The sequence below is a fragment of the Somniosus microcephalus genome, chromosome 4, assembly GCF_052327205.1.
Source record: "Somniosus microcephalus isolate GS21.2 chromosome 4, FLI_Smic_1.0, whole genome shotgun sequence".
Taxonomy (NCBI): domain Eukaryota; kingdom Metazoa; phylum Chordata; class Chondrichthyes; order Squaliformes; family Somniosidae; genus Somniosus; species Somniosus microcephalus.
In genome coordinates this window covers 310,859,728-310,875,245 of record NC_140990.1, presented here as the reverse complement: position 1 = coordinate 310,875,245, position 15,518 = coordinate 310,859,728, and the positions used below count along the sequence as shown (strand labels likewise).

The 15,518-nt window shown below is 45.8% G+C and overlaps 1 protein-coding gene across 1 annotated transcript in view; it reads right to left on the bottom strand.

The window, feature by feature from the left end:
- LOC147120592 (protein mono-ADP-ribosyltransferase PARP14-like) overlaps positions 1-15,518 on the bottom strand; it is a 213,375-nt gene that overhangs the window by 71,930 nt on the left and 125,927 nt on the right. Inside the window, exons 13-18 of the mRNA XM_085986722.1 lie at positions 14,233-14,281; positions 13,248-13,382; positions 11,359-11,421; positions 7,853-8,029; positions 3,585-3,751; positions 2,004-2,127 (exon numbers count right to left, since the gene is read on the bottom strand). Of these exons, the coding sequence (XP_085842848.1) occupies positions 2,004-2,127; positions 3,585-3,751; positions 7,853-8,029; positions 11,359-11,421; positions 13,248-13,382; positions 14,233-14,281 (715 nt within the window). The remainder of the gene's footprint in view (positions 1-2,003; positions 2,128-3,584; positions 3,752-7,852; positions 8,030-11,358; positions 11,422-13,247; positions 13,383-14,232; positions 14,282-15,518) is intronic.

The following is a 15,518-nucleotide window of genomic DNA, read 5'->3' as shown; positions in this document are numbered from 1 at the left end:
GTTGCTGAAGGTAAGCATGCAGGTGCAGCAGGCAGTTAAGAAGGCAAATGGTATGTTGGCCTTCGTAGTGAGAGGGTTTGAGTACAGGAACAAGGATGTCTTGCTGCAGTTGTACAGGGCCTTGGTGAGACCACATCTTGAGTATTGTGTGCAGTTTTGGTCGCCTTACCTGGGGAAGGATGTTCTTGCCATGGAGGGAGTGCAGCGAAGATTCACCAGGCTGATACCTGGGATGGCAGGAATGACGTATGAGGAGAGATTGGGTCGATTGGGCTTGTACTCACTGGAGTTTAGAAGAATGAGAGGGAATCTCATTGAAACTTATAAAATTCTAACCGGACTAGACAAACTAGATGCAGGAAGGATGTTCCCGATGGTCGGGCAGTGCAGAACCAGGGGTCACAATCTAAGGATAAGGGGTAAGCCATTTAGGACAGAGATGAGGAGGAATTTCTTCACCCAGAGAGTGGTGAACCTGTGGCATTCTCTACCACAGAAGGCAGTAAAGGCCAAACCATTAAATATCTTCAAGAAGGAGTTGGATATATTTCTTAAGGCTAAAGGGATCAAGGGATATGGGGAGAATGCAGGGACAGGGTACTGAACTTGGATGATCAGCCATGATCTCATTAAATGGCGGAGCAGGCTCGAGGGGCCGAATGGCCTACTCCTGCTCCTATCTTCCATGTTTCTATGTTTCTGTGTCTATAGGGCAATTAGCCTGACATCAGTAGTAGGGAAAATGCTAGAATCTATTATTAAGGACATAGTAATGGGGTAACAGTGATTGGGAAAGAAGGTGGTAGATGGAGTATAATGTGGGGAAGTGTAAAATTATCCACTTTGGTATGGAGAAAGGAAAAGCAGAATATTTTCTAAAAGGTGAGAGACTGGTAAATGTTGGAATTCAGAGGGATTTGGGGGTCCTTGTAGACGAATCACAGAAAGTTACAACAAGCAATGAGGAAGGCAAATGGTGTGTTAGCCTTTATTGCAAGGGTGTGGTGTATAAGAGTAAAGAAGTCTTACTGCAATTGTATAGGCTTTTGGTGAGACCACACCTGGAGTACTGTGTACAGATTTGGCCTCCTTACCTAAGGAAGGCTATACTTGCCTTAGAGGTGGGTGCAGTAAAGGTTCACTAGATTGATTTTTGGGATGAGTGTGCTGTCGGATGAGTGGGCTGTCCTGTGAGGAGAGATTGAGTAGAATGGATCTATAAATTTGAGGTTATTCATTTTGGTAGGAAGAATAGAAAAACAGAATATTTTTTAAATGATTAGAAATTATTAAATGTTGGTGTTCAGAGAGATTTAGATGCCCTCCTACAGGAAACACAGAAAGTAAAGTAAGCATGCAGGTACAGCAAGCAATTAGGAAGGCAAATGGCATTTTGGCCTTTATTGCTAGAGGGTTGGAGTACAAGAGTAAGGAAGTCTTATTATAATTGTACAGGGCTTTGTTGAGACCACACCTGGAGTACTGTGCACAGTTTTGGCCTCCTTATCTGAGAAATAACATATATGTCTTAGAGGGGGTGCAACAAAGGATTACTAGATTGAGCCCTGGGATGAGAGAGTTGTCCTAATGAGGAGAGGTTGAGTAGATTAAGCCTATAATCTTTGGAGCTTAGAAGAATGAGAGGTGATCTCATTGAAACATAGGAAATCTTAGAGGGCTTGACAGGGTAGGTGCTGAGAGGTTGTTTCCCCTGGCTGGGGAGTCTAGAACTAGGGGGCATAGTCTCAGGATAAGGGTCAGCCATTTAGGACTGAGATGAGGAGAAATATCTTCACTCAGAGTTGATGTGGAAGTTCTGCAATGATCTTACTGAATGGCGGAGCAGGCTCGAAGGACCGAATAGCCTACGCCTGTTCCTATTTCTTATGTTCTTATGATCTTATAATGCTCCTGTGAAGCACCTTGGAACGTTTTACTACAATGAAGTTGCAATAAAAATGTAAGTTGTTGTTGAAAAACAGGTGAAAAACGTCGTCACTCACCATTGATTTGGTCAAAGTTGATAGTTGTGCTGTTTACAATCGCGTCAGTCTGTTCTGCTGTGATGTCACCTTGAACAGCCAGCACTTTTACTTTGCCGATGTTTATTTCTATACTGTTCATTATCTGAAAGAAAGGAACAGTGAGTTTTAAAGATATTACGATTATTTTCTTTCTTTCCACGTGTGCTTCTTTCTGACCAAAAGAATAAGCATTCAATCTGTTCTTGGGCTTCCACTTATAGAAGCATAGAACTTGATTTTAACTCTCGGATGGCAAAGTGAATGATCAGCCCAACCGGAAGCGGTAGCAGGGAGGCTCGGTCGATTTTAATGGCCAGGCCTCATTAACTTGCTGACTTCCTGACCAATATGGTCGTTAAATTCAAGCGCCGTGATGCTGCCGCTAGGGACCCAGGGGAATGTTCCCTGGCACAAGGTATCTGCTCCGTGAGGGGAAACCTTGTCGGGGGAGCGGGAAGACCGGGATAGGGAGGACCAAGGTTTCCCTGTGGGGCTTGGATGAACACTTCTGATCCTCCTGCTCTGCGAAGAAACTGAAGCAAAAATGTAAAAACCTTCCCTTGCTGGGGTCTCTTCTGGCCCTGGCTCCTGTTCCCAGAAACTTTGGCCTGGCGAAGAAGCCATCACTGCTCCTCCGCTCAAGCCTCAGGTTAAAATAGCAGATCGGGCCCGAATGACCCCACTGGGTTAGGGCGAGTATTCTTGCCAGATAGGGGCAGGAAAGGAATGTGTAAGTTCCCCACACTTCATTTTAAATGCCCCTCTGCCTGGCAACCTTGGTGTCATATTTGACCCTGAATGAACTTCCGACCACATATCGGCAGCATAACAAAGAACGCCTACTTCCACCTCTGTAACTTCGCCCGTCTCTGCCCTTGCTTCAGCCCATCCGCTGCTGAAACCCTCATCCATGCCTTTGTTACCTCTAGACTTGACTATTCCAATGCACTCCTGACTGGCCTCCCACATTCCACCCTACGTAAGCTTGAGGTCATCCAAACCTTGGCTGCCCGTGTCCTAACTCGCACCAAGTCCTGTTCACCCATCACCCCCATGCTCGCTGACCTACATTGGCTCCCGATTAAGCAGTGCCTCGATTTCAAAATTCTCATCCTTGTTTTCAAATCCCTCCATGGCCTCGCCCCTTCCTATCTCTGTAATCTCCTTCAGCCCCACAACCCCCCAAGATATCTGTGCTCCTCTAATTCTGCCCTCTTGAGCATCCCTGATTATAATCACTCAATCTTTGGTGGCCGTGCCTTCTGTTGCCTAGGCCCTAAGCTCTGGAATTCCCTGCTTAAACCTGTCCGCCTCGCTACCTCTCTCTCCTCCTTTAAGACGCTCCTTAAAACCTACCTCTTTGACCAAGCTTTTGGTCACCTGATCTAATTTATCCTTATGTGGAACGGTGTCAAAAAATTTTTGTCTTAAAATATTCCTGTGCAGCGCCTTGGGATGTTTTACTACTGTACGTTAAAGGCGCTATACAAATACAAGTTGTTGTTGTTGTTTTGTTATTAGGTTGCAAAATGCTGTGGCTAATTTTAATCCTTTTCCTACCTGTTGTGATTTTTGTTGCAAGGCATCAAAAAAAACATCGTACACTTTAGGATCAAAGACAACAATGTAAATGTGTCTAATGGCTGATGGTTTGTTTCGTGACAAATGATTTCCGAATCCAGTCAACATGCTTTCAATAGTGGTCTGCGGCTTGACTCCTCCTATACCTGCAGAAAGGACAATGTCTCAGCAAAATGAAATTAAAATGGACTGAAACCAAAAGAGAATCAAACTCACTGTTAGACATTAATACAATAGCAAAATACTGCGGCTGCTGGAAATCTGAAACAACAACAGAAAATGCTGGAAACACTCAGCAGGTCAGGCAGCATCTGTGGGGAGAAAAACAGAGTTAACGTTTCAGATCGAGGACCCTTCATCTGTGTTCTGATGAAAGTAAGGCTTGCTTTTACCAGGATAAGAGTTGAAAAAAGTTTTTTTTAAATTTCCACTGATTTATCATTTAAAAATACTTTAAAGAAAGGTAAGTTTATTTTTAGCCCCGTTAAAAACTTTAATTATTTTTTTCAAAAATTAACTATTTTAACAAAAATTTAAATTTATGTAATTTCAAGTCATTTAAAAAATGTGATTTAAAAAAAAAAAGTTATTTAAAGTTTTACTATGTTTTTTCATTGATCTCCATTCATATATTTACAGGTTTTCCTGTCAAATGTATGAATGGAGATTCCCTTCTCTGATTGGCTCTCCATGGCCCATGTGATCCCAGGGATGCTGCGAACTACCTGCGCCTCTGGGATACGTGGGCCCTGCGCACCGGCAGTTTGGAGAGGCCCAGCATCAGAATTGTGCGCCTCCCGGGAGCCCTCCGGTCTTGGCGCAGATTTTTCCAGATCGCGGGAGGCCTGCGAACGGAATTTCTGGGCCATTGTGTTTTATCTTTGGTATCACAATCAATGAGACACTAATTTGGAACCTCGATTGTGGCTCCTCCAACACCCCCCCCGATCCTCCAACACCCCCCGATCCTCCAACACCCCCCCCGATCCTCCAACACCCCCCCGATCCTCCAACACCCCCGTGATCCTCCAACACCCGCCGATCCTCCAACACCCCCAATCCTCCAACACCCCCGATCCTCCAACACCCCCCCCGATCCTCCAACACCCCCCCGATCCTCCAACACCCCCGTGATCCTCCAACACCCCCCGATCCTCCAACACCCCCCGATCCTCCAACCCCCCCCGATCCTCCAACACCCCCCGATCCTCCAACACCCCCCGATCCTCCAACCCCCCCGATCCTCCAACAACCCCCGATCCTCCAACAACCCCCCGATCCTCCAACAACCCCCCGATCCTCCAACTCCCCCCGATCCTCCAACACCCCCCTGATCCTCCAACTCCCCCCCGATTCTCCAACCCCTCCGATCCTCCAACACCCCCTGATCTTCCAACACCCCCCGATCCTCCAACACCCCCCGATCTTCCAACACCCTCCGATCCTCCAACCCCCCCGAACCTCCAACACCCCCGATCCTCCAACTCCCCCTGATCCTCCAACACCCCCCAATCCTCCAACACCCTCCGATCCTCCAAATCCCCTCCGATCCTCCAACACCCCCGATCCTCCAACTCCCCCCGATCCTCCAAATCCCCCCGATCCTCCAACACCCCCCGATCCTCCAACACCCCCCGATCCAACACCCCCCGATCCTCCAACACCCCCCGATCCTCTAACTCCCCCCCCGATCCTCCAACCCCCCCGATCCTCCAACACCCCCCGATCCTCCAACACCCCCGATCCTCCAACACCCGCCGATCCTCCAACACCCCCCGATCCTCCAACACTCCCGATCCTCCAACACCCCCTCGATCCTCCAACACCCCTCGATCCTCCAACAACCCCCCGATCCTCCAACACCCCCCAATCCTCCAACACCCTCCGATCCTCCAAATCCCCTCCGATCCTCCAACACCCCCGATCCTCCAACTCCCCCCGATCCTCCAAATCCCCCCGATCCTCCAACACCCCCCGATCCTCCAACACCCCCCGATCCTCCAACACCCCCCGATCCTCTAACTCCCCCCCCGATCCTCCAACCCCCCCGATCCTCCAACACCCCCCGATCCTCCAACACCCCCGATCCTCCAACACCCGCCGATCCTCCAACACCCCCCGATCCTCCAACACTCCCGATCCTCCAACACCCCCTCGATCCTCCAACACCCCTCGATCCTCCAACAACCCCCCGATCCTCCAACACCCCCCAATCCTCCAACACCCTCCGATCCTCCAAATCCCCTCCGATCCTCCAACACCCCCGATCCTCCAACTCCCCCCGATCCTCCAAATCCCCCCGATCCTCCAACACCCCCCGATCCTCCAACACCCCCCGATCCAACACCCCCCGATCCTCCAACACCCCCCAATCCTCTAACTCCCCCCCCGATCCTCCAACACCCCCCGATCCTCCAACACCCCCGATCCTCCAACACCCGCCGATCCTCCAACACCCCCCGATCCTCCAACACTCCCGATCCTCCAACCCCCCCCCGATCCTCCAACACCCCCCGATCCTCCAACACCCCCCGATCCAACACCCCCCGATCCTCCAACACCCCCCGATCCTCTAACTCCCCCCCGATCCTCCAACCCCCCCCGATCCTCCAACACCCCCCGATCCTCCAACACCCCCGATCCTCCAACACCCCCCGATCCTCCAACACCCCCCGATCCTCCAACACTCCCGATCCTCCAACACCCCCCTGATCCTCCAACACCCCCCCTGATCCTCCAACACCCCCCAATCCTCCAACACCCCCCGATCCTCCAACACTCCCGATCCTCCAACACCCCCCCGATCCTCCAACACCCCCCCTGATCCTCCAACACCCCCCAATCCTCCACCACCCCCCGATCCTCCAACACTCCCGATCCTCCAACACCCCCCTGATCCTCCAACACCCCCCCTGATCCTCCAACACCCCCCAATCCTCCACCACCCCCACAATCCACCAGCACCCACCCCGCCCAATCCTCTAATCCCTCCCCTCCGATCCTCGATCCCTGGCCGCCCCCCAGACCCCCGACCGAGCTCCCTGTGATCCCAGAACATCCCCCACCGCGATGCCCGATCGAGCCCCCCCATGATCCCTGCCCTCACTCACGATCCCCGACACCCCCCTACCCCGATCCCCAACCGGCGTCACACATCCATCCTTCCCCCGGACTGAAACCTCGCTCCCTCTCTGTATCTACAGACCTACCTGCACACAGCCAGCCAGCCTCTCATTCTGTCTGGCTACAGGAGGGAAACCGAGGCCTCACAGGCCAATCAGGCCCTGCCATTAACATAAGAACATAAGAAATAGGAGCAGGAGTAGGCCATTTGGCCCTTCGAGCCTGCTCCGTCATTCAATAAGATCATGGCTGATCTTCTACCTAATTTCCACTTTCCTGCACTATCCCCATATCCCTAGATTCCCTTAATATTCAAGTTGGCAGGGCCTTGGGAACCCCGGCCTCCAGGGTTTCTCACCCGCCTCAGAGGCTCCCCCCACCCCCAATAAGCCTAACTGCCGAAAGTTCTGGCCGTTAACTCTGTTTCTCTCTCCACAGATGAGTATTTCCAGCATTTTCAGTATTTATTACTGGGTTCTATCATAGGTACCACATTCAATGAGACAATAATTTGGAACCTCCTTTGCCTATTTATTACTGAGCACTGACCAGGACATACCAGGCACACAGCTCATGATTTGAGCAGTGTTAGCATTATGCATTTTGTCCAGTGAGACAGTCTGTAGCAAAAAAAAATGTTCTAACATAGAAGCTGAAGATAACGAGGAAGCCACATTATGTCATCAGGCACTAATATTGGTTGAGCCCTACAGACCAGGTTGGTCTCCGCTTCGATCTCCTGCCTGTGCTCAGTTAGTTGATCGCAGCCAAGGCAACAGTTGGAAATGCTAAAATTGGTCTCAGCACCCTTGGGTTAGGGTGATGAAAAATTTGCCAGAGTTCCTGCACCTGATTGTTATTGAGGACAACACCTGCCTCAAGTGTGCGTGTGTGCGATAAGGAAAGAATTACGTCTGGCTGTGATACCATTAGAGCTGTATAACCAGATGATGCTCACTGTCAAGAATCACACTTGAATAATGGACATTTGTGAGAGGTGTTGCAAAGCACATTGGCTCTCATGGAACTGTATCCCAGCAGGAGTCAACACCTTCAGGAGAGCAGAGGAGTGGAGGAGAAGGAATTGGCAGGAAAAAAAATATTCCTGCTCTGACTGTAATTACCTGTTCCTATAGCAGGGAAGGATACAGTGGTAATCTGTTTTTTTTCACATTCCTGCAATACTTTTTCTACCGAGGCTGTAATCATAGCTGGATTTGTTTGACCGACCATATGTATGATGTAATCACAGGTAAGATTTCCACTTCCAGTAACTACAACACCATCGCCAGGCTGAGAACCTGAAGAAATCAAAGACACAAAGTTAAATAAAAAGTACATTTATATTTTCTACCTATGAAAACATTACACTTAATAACAGCATGCACTTAAATGGCTTCTACAACTGCAGGCTAAGAAAATAATTATTATACATTTAGCTCTGCTTTAAATATAAAAACACAGCTGATTATGAACAAATATATGCAAGTCACCAAGCAGCTCCAACTGCTGGATACAATTAAGGCTGCATTTGGTGACACCACTATTCCTGGCCAGAATGGAAATGATTGGAAATTCTCCCGTCGATCATGCCTGGAGACTTTTTTTTTCATTCATGGGATGTGGGTGTCGCTGGCAAGGTCAGCATTTATTGCCCATCCCTAATTGCCCTTGAGAAGGTGGTGGTGAACCACCTTCTTGAAGCGCTGCAGTCCGTGTGGTGATGGTACTCCCACAGTGTGGTTAGGGAGGGTGTAAGCACTGCTGTAAGTGAGTGGGATTGATTTTACGCACATCGGCACTGAATTCGCGGTTGGTATGATGCCGTACTCTCAGAGTACCCCATCATACCGCCTTTGAAATTGCCCGCAAGTTCGGGATTTCCTCATGCACTTGCACATGCGCTAAATCCCAAACTTGCGACCTGTCAAGTTCCGAATAGACAGATGATCTACTGTGACTTTCAAGTCCTGATTCAAAGGATGTGCTGGCGAAAAGTTGGGCTAATTGCCCACCAACTGCTCATTAATTACTCTGAAATTTTTTATGGCTGGTGCAAACAGGCGCAGGAGCCCGTTGCACAGTGTAAGGGGAGAGTGGGAATGCAAAATATTGAGCTAGGTTTATGGTACAGCCCATAAAAAGTATCCTAATCGAGTTTTATTGTTCCTATCCAGAGGCCAGAAACATTTAACTATCTGCTAAAGTGCACTAAATTATTAATAATTACTTTAATATCTATGCATTTAGGTTAAACTGTACAAATCACAATAACTTCAAGTTACTGCTAGGTAAAACTTCTTTTGGAAAGTGCAGTGGAAATAGTAAAAATAAAACAAGGTCAGCTGCTAATTACATTAGTTTCATGATATTATTGGGACCATCCATAGACAGCAGAAGGCAAAGCATTGTCTAAATAAACAAACCGCATATAATTTGCATTTACTAATCACATTCACTTCTTTTGTGACGCACAATGCACATTATTAATGGAAAATATGAATGTTTAATATCATGTAGAAAGTCATGCATACCCACAAACTAAGGAAAGGTTCTTTAATAATCAACAGAGACAGTGGGGCCAAATTGACGGACATTCTGCAAAGCTTAATGCTGTCTCTTTGGAGATTTCTATGTTTCCTGATTGGCTAAGAGTCAGGAAGTGAAAGGAGCACTGGCCAACATGATCCCAGGTACGCTTACGTACAACGGTGCGACCCTGGGATCCGTGGGCCACTACGCTGCGCACAACTCCGCAGCATTTCAAAGCAACTTCTCGAAGTGGGGCTCGCAGCAGGTAAGTGCAGATTCCGTTTGGAGGTTGGCAGCGTACTCCTTAGCTACGCTGCTGACTGCAAATTCGCGACCATTATATTTGTATATAACTATCCTCCACTCACTGCAATTTGTTGGAGAAATCTCCCTGCTTTTATCCAGAGAAGTTGCTGCAGTTTCAGTCATGAGATCTGTTTGCTGTAGTTTGTAGGGACTCCTTTTAAATAGACTCTGTAGACTGTTTGCTGTAGTGCGCTGTTTAATAAACTCTATTTGCTAAGTAAGTAGACTTAGCTTGCTTTGTTGTTTGCTGAGTAAATAGACTTTGTTTGCTGTAAAATAGACTGAGTCCTGCCATAAATCCCACCCCGCCTCCAACATATTTGCTGAAACAGTGGTGTCAATAGAAACTCTACAATTAACATGCATTAATAGGCTGTTAAGCTACAATATAATCTAATCAGGATAGCCAAGTATGGAGAGCGCTTGTCAAACAAGGTAAATGGACATCGGCATGCCTTTGTATATTTGTTATATAGAGGTTATTCTCTATTGTTCAAATAAATACTTTTGTCTCGTAGATTGGCTTCTTAAAGGCAAGATTATTTTAAAAGCTTTTGTGGGTATAAGAAAGATGCAAGACTTGCATTTATATAACTCAGGATGTCCTAAAGTGTTTCACGGCCAATGAATTACTTTTGAAGCATAAGCACTATTGTTTTGTCAACACTTATGACAACCAATTAGTTACAATTCTAGTCTATAGGCAAAGGCAACAAGTGATTGCATAGGTCAGAATGCCTATGTAATTCTAGAAAGCTGGGCAGGATCAAGAAACTACTCCCCTTTCCACAAATGCTTGTTTGAAAGATCTGCAAATAAAATGCTTTTTAAAGGAGCACATCTGACCAGTTTGTCTATTTAACTCTTTCATCATCATGTTCAAAGCTGCTCTTCTATGTGGACTAACCTCAACAACTCACTGTTAAAGCTTGTTGCTGTAAATGACTCCACCTGTGAATACAGGTGTCCAATAGTTTAGTCTGCTATGAAAGTGTGTGTTAGGACTAACATTACTTCTCTTTTGAAATGATGTGGGAACATAGTGGAAATCCTACATGTAAACCAGAGACAAGAAATTGGCTTATTGTTCTCCTAGGGCATGCTATCCCAGATTAACTTGTGCATTAGGTGTTGCTTCAGTTCATCAGAAATACAGACTTGACTATGGGAGCTGATTATTTTTGTTGGACATGCCTGAATTATAATAGAATCTAAAAGTATATCATGATATTTCTTGAACTTTGGGACCATCCAGATAGACCACAATGGGAATAACGGTCATTCCTGGTAAAGTCCTGCATTTCAATGGTTCAAACGGTTAACTGAAATTAATTACTAGATAGAAGAAAGCAAAATACTGCAAATGCTGGGAAATCTGAAATGAAAACAGAAAATGCTGGAAACACTTAGCAGGTCAGGCAACATCTGTGGAAAGAAAAGTGTAGGGTTAACATTTCAGGTTGATTGACTGAAAACATTAACACTAGTTTCTCTCTCCATAGATGCTGCCTTAATTACTAGATAGTTCACTTCATTAGTCACAGAGACCAAATGTACAACAATTTCCAAATTTGAACTTTATGCACTGATGAAGACCATGACAAATCCCATCTAGTTTGAACACTCTAACCATGTCAACATGTCATCATGACCACTACCGGAGAGAAACAAATCTTGCTCAGTCAACCTTCAATTATGTTCATAAAGGTAAAAATTGTGATCATTGGCGATTGATTATATAAATTCTATGTTTTTTTAATATAATGCATATCTATATATGTCTGTAACTTACCCAATTGCTTGCATTCATCCATGACAGTACTGCCAGCTGCTGCAAATATTGCCCCAGAGACACCTAAAAAACAAATGCACAACAAAGTTTGTGGATATCTAATTCATTTTTAATCATGACAAATAATTTTGGGCTAGCTTTCTTCCCATCCATAGTCAATGCCCAGAATGTGCAGCCCTTTCATTTTTACACTTATATAAAGTGTTATAACTACAAAGAGATAAGAAAAATATGCTGAAGTCATAATGGTTTGATCTGGGAACTCCATGGGGGAAAGATTGGGCTGCTTTGCAAAGCCCCTAGCGTCCGGGCAAGGCGCCGCTAAAGCCTCCTGCAAAATTCAGCGGGAGATTAGCAGCGGATCTAGCCGGTGCGCTCTGCGGCGCTGGGTCTCTGACGCTGACATCATCGCCGTGTGCAGCGCCCCGCTCGTGCCCCGGCTGCAAACTTCGGTCGTGCCCCCTGACCTACCACCAGACAATGTGTCCAACAGCGTCAGGGTGGTGGTTTTGTGGCCGCGGCGGTGCAAATTTAAGGGCAGGTGCCGGGTGGCCATTTTTTGGGGGGGGGCGCCTGCCAGCACCTGCCCCCTTCCGCTTTTTTATGCGGGGTGCTGGCCGCGATCGGTCAGCCCAGTACTCCACTTGAATGCCGGACTGTTTTCCCGGCACCAGTCTCCCCAGTGGTCCAGCAGGGCCTTTAATCAGGGGAGGGAGGCCTGCAATACCGCGGCACTACCAGTAGCGTCCCGCCTCCTGCTTGGGGCACTACCTCTGAATTTACGGCGCAGGGGCGCTAACTTCAAAGTTAGCGCCTCAAGGGGGCGCCACCACATTTTTCCCCCATCATGAGTTTCTAATCTCAATCTGAGCAGAGGCTAGGAATGTCCCGAAAATGAGGGAGGGGAAATCAAGAGCGTCATCTCCAGGAGAGGCAAGTACCTCCTATTATCCACAGTTGATGTATAGCCTGAGATCAGGAAGAAAATGGTGTAGAAGAAAACAATAGAGAGAGTTTACCATCAATTTTAAAAACAACAGTAGATGGAAGACATAGCCAGAAAGAACCTTTCTGACAACTCCACGCAAAACATTGGCTACAATTCTGAGCATGAATCTCAGTATATTTGTTTTAATTAAGTTAATGCACCATCATTACAACCTTACTCTCTATTTAATTTCCAAACCGTGGCAAATTCACAGGTGCAGTCGACAGTAATTGTCAAATTAAGCCAGTTAATACATTCAGACCAAGGAACATCCACCTTATCTCAAAAAAGCAGTCACAACCATAATTAACTCTTTGATACTGACAACCTCAAATTCTAGTGAAAGAATCCTATTTTTCTCGTTAAATGCTGACAAGCTGACATATGGCAGTGGGTAAGGAAAATACTATCTATTCATTTTCCAGTAACCAGCCAAAAAGCATTTTGCTGTCTGAGGTGATCTCTCAAACTTTTTTCCAAGTTCTATCACTGGAGATGTGCATCACTCCACAATCTCCACAACCCACCTTGTAACCGTGTAAACCTTGGCTCATTGTGATCAATGCCAAGCTGGGTGGGCAACAGGTAGTTGTATTTCAAATGTCAGGGCCATAAAAATACAGCTCCCATAGATTCGAATTAAAACCAACCCCCTACAGTCAACATTCAAAGCTGAAATCCCAGTTTGCCTTTTCCTTTCTTTATGTTAAAACTCCTTAAGATCCCAGAGTCTTAATGGAGGTTTTGAGTTTCATACTCATATGTTTTGATATTCCTTAAATGGCAAAACTCATCAATCTATCATATTGCAGGATTGAATGTTTAATTCAAATGTTCAAAGATTTTACAAATTGAAGTTCTAGGATCTAAGGGCTTAAATACAAACAAAAAGTTCTCTTACCGGAATTGAGATTCAGCGTTGCATTTGTGGAATTCACTATTGCTTTCACAAATTCCTGGGTTATGTCTCCACGCTTCACCTCCACAATGGCATCATGAATTTTCAGCTGTGTCGGCAACAGTCCGCTCCGTTTAACTGGAGAGTAACAAAGAGATTTGTTTTCACTTAACACCATAAACACAGTCAGTTCATGTCAGGAACTGTGCAAAGGATACTATCACCATCAATCCATCAAATGTTTGTATAACTTTCAAAATGGTGTCATGCCTTTTGTTGCCTAGGCCCTAAGCTCTGGAAATCCCTGCCTAAACCTCTCTGCCTCTCTACTGCTCTTTCCTCCATTAAGATGCTTCTTAAAACCTGCCTCTTTGATCAAGTTTTTGGTCATCTGCCCTAATTTCTCCTTATGTGGCTCGGTGTCAAATTTATTTGTCTTATAATACTCCTGTGAAGCACCTTGGGATGTTTTACTATGTTAAAGGTGCTATATAAATACAAGTTGTTGTTGTTGTAGAGAAGGGCTGCTGCATCTACATGACAATTTTTACAAAGAATCTGGCTATTCTACATCCAGATCGGCCACAAATTTGGAGTTTACAGATTATCAGCATTGTGCCGTAGTTTAGATGTGGAATTTGGGTTGAGAACTGTTGTGTACTTTAGTTACTTGCTAAAGTCAATACAAATTACAGTGGCCTTGTGAAAAATGTATTCAGAGTTACGGTCCCACTGATTAGGTCATGGCCATTGCTGAAGCAAGGCAATCAGTAAGAAATATGTAAAGATATACATAGGAGGTTTTTTGTGAGCCTTATCACATATATACATATATAAACAAACACCATTTATGAAAACATGCTCTGCACATATGAACATATGAAGTTGATATTTTACCTCTTTATAGAATTAGCTCAGGGGTTAGGAACGGGTTTGTGGAAAGTATAAAAGGGATCATTTTGCAGGGAAGGATGGAGTTGACCATTACCTGATGGTGTGTAACTATGCTGTGGATTCGCAGTCATCTGTGCTGTGCCCTAAAATGTTCAAATTTTAAGAAAAGAGGTTATTTAATATAATTTCTTGAGTTCATTAATAAAACAGAAGTTTTTCAAACAAAATGCTCTATGATATTGAATGACTTCCGTATTAATATATTGTAATAACTAAATTAATTTTCTTTGAGTTGTCAGGAATTCCAAAATAAATGCAGTTTCAGAAAGACTGAAAAATATTTCGGATGAACAAACAATTTCTCAGATGAAAAAATGGTTGCAACTCTCAGTAATGAACTGTGAAAAATGTTGTTTTTTTAATCAAACTATAGACAGAGCTAAGCGATCCCACAATCAACTAATCAGATCAAAGCTCTGTGGTCCTGCCACTTCCAGTCGTGGACAACTAACGGGAGGAGGAGGCTCCATGAATATCCACATCCTCAATGATGGTGGAGCCCAGCATGTGAGTGCAAAAGACAAAGCTGAAGCATTTGCAACCATCTTCAGCCAGAAGTGCCGAGAGAATGAACCATATCGGCCTCCTCCTGAGGTCCCCACCACCACAGAAGCCAGTCTTCAGCCAATTCGAGTCACTCCACATGATATCAAGAAATGGCTGAGCATGCTGGATACAGCAAAGCCTGTGGGCCACGACAACATCCCGGCTGTTGTACTGAAGACTTGTGCTCCAGAACTAGCCGCGCCTCTAGCCAAGCTGTTCCAGTACAGCTATAACATTGGCATCGATCCGTAAATGTGGAAAACTGCCCAGGTATGTCCTGTCCACAAAAAGTAGAACAAATCCAATCCAGCCAATTACCACCCCATGAGTCTACTCTTAATCATCAGCAAAGTGATGGAAGGTGTTATCGACAGTGATTTCTAGCAATACTTACTCACCAATAACCTGCTCACTGATGCCCAGATTGGGTTCTGCCAGGACCACTTGGCACCCAACCTCATTACAGCCTTGGTCCAAACATTGGCAAAAGAGCTGAATTCCAGGGGTGAGGTGAGAGTGAATGCCCTTGACATCAAGGCTGCATTTGACCAAGTGTAGCATCAAGGAGCCCTAGTAAAACTGAAGTCAGTGGGAATTGGGGGGGGGGGGAATCTCCACTGGCTGGAGTCATACCTAGCACAAAGGAAGCTGGTTGTGGTGGTTGGAGGTCAATCATCTCAGCCCCAGGACATTGCTGCAGGAGTTCCTCAGGGCAGTGTCCTAGGTCCAACCATCTTCAGCTGCTTCAACAATGACCTTCCCTCCATCATAAGG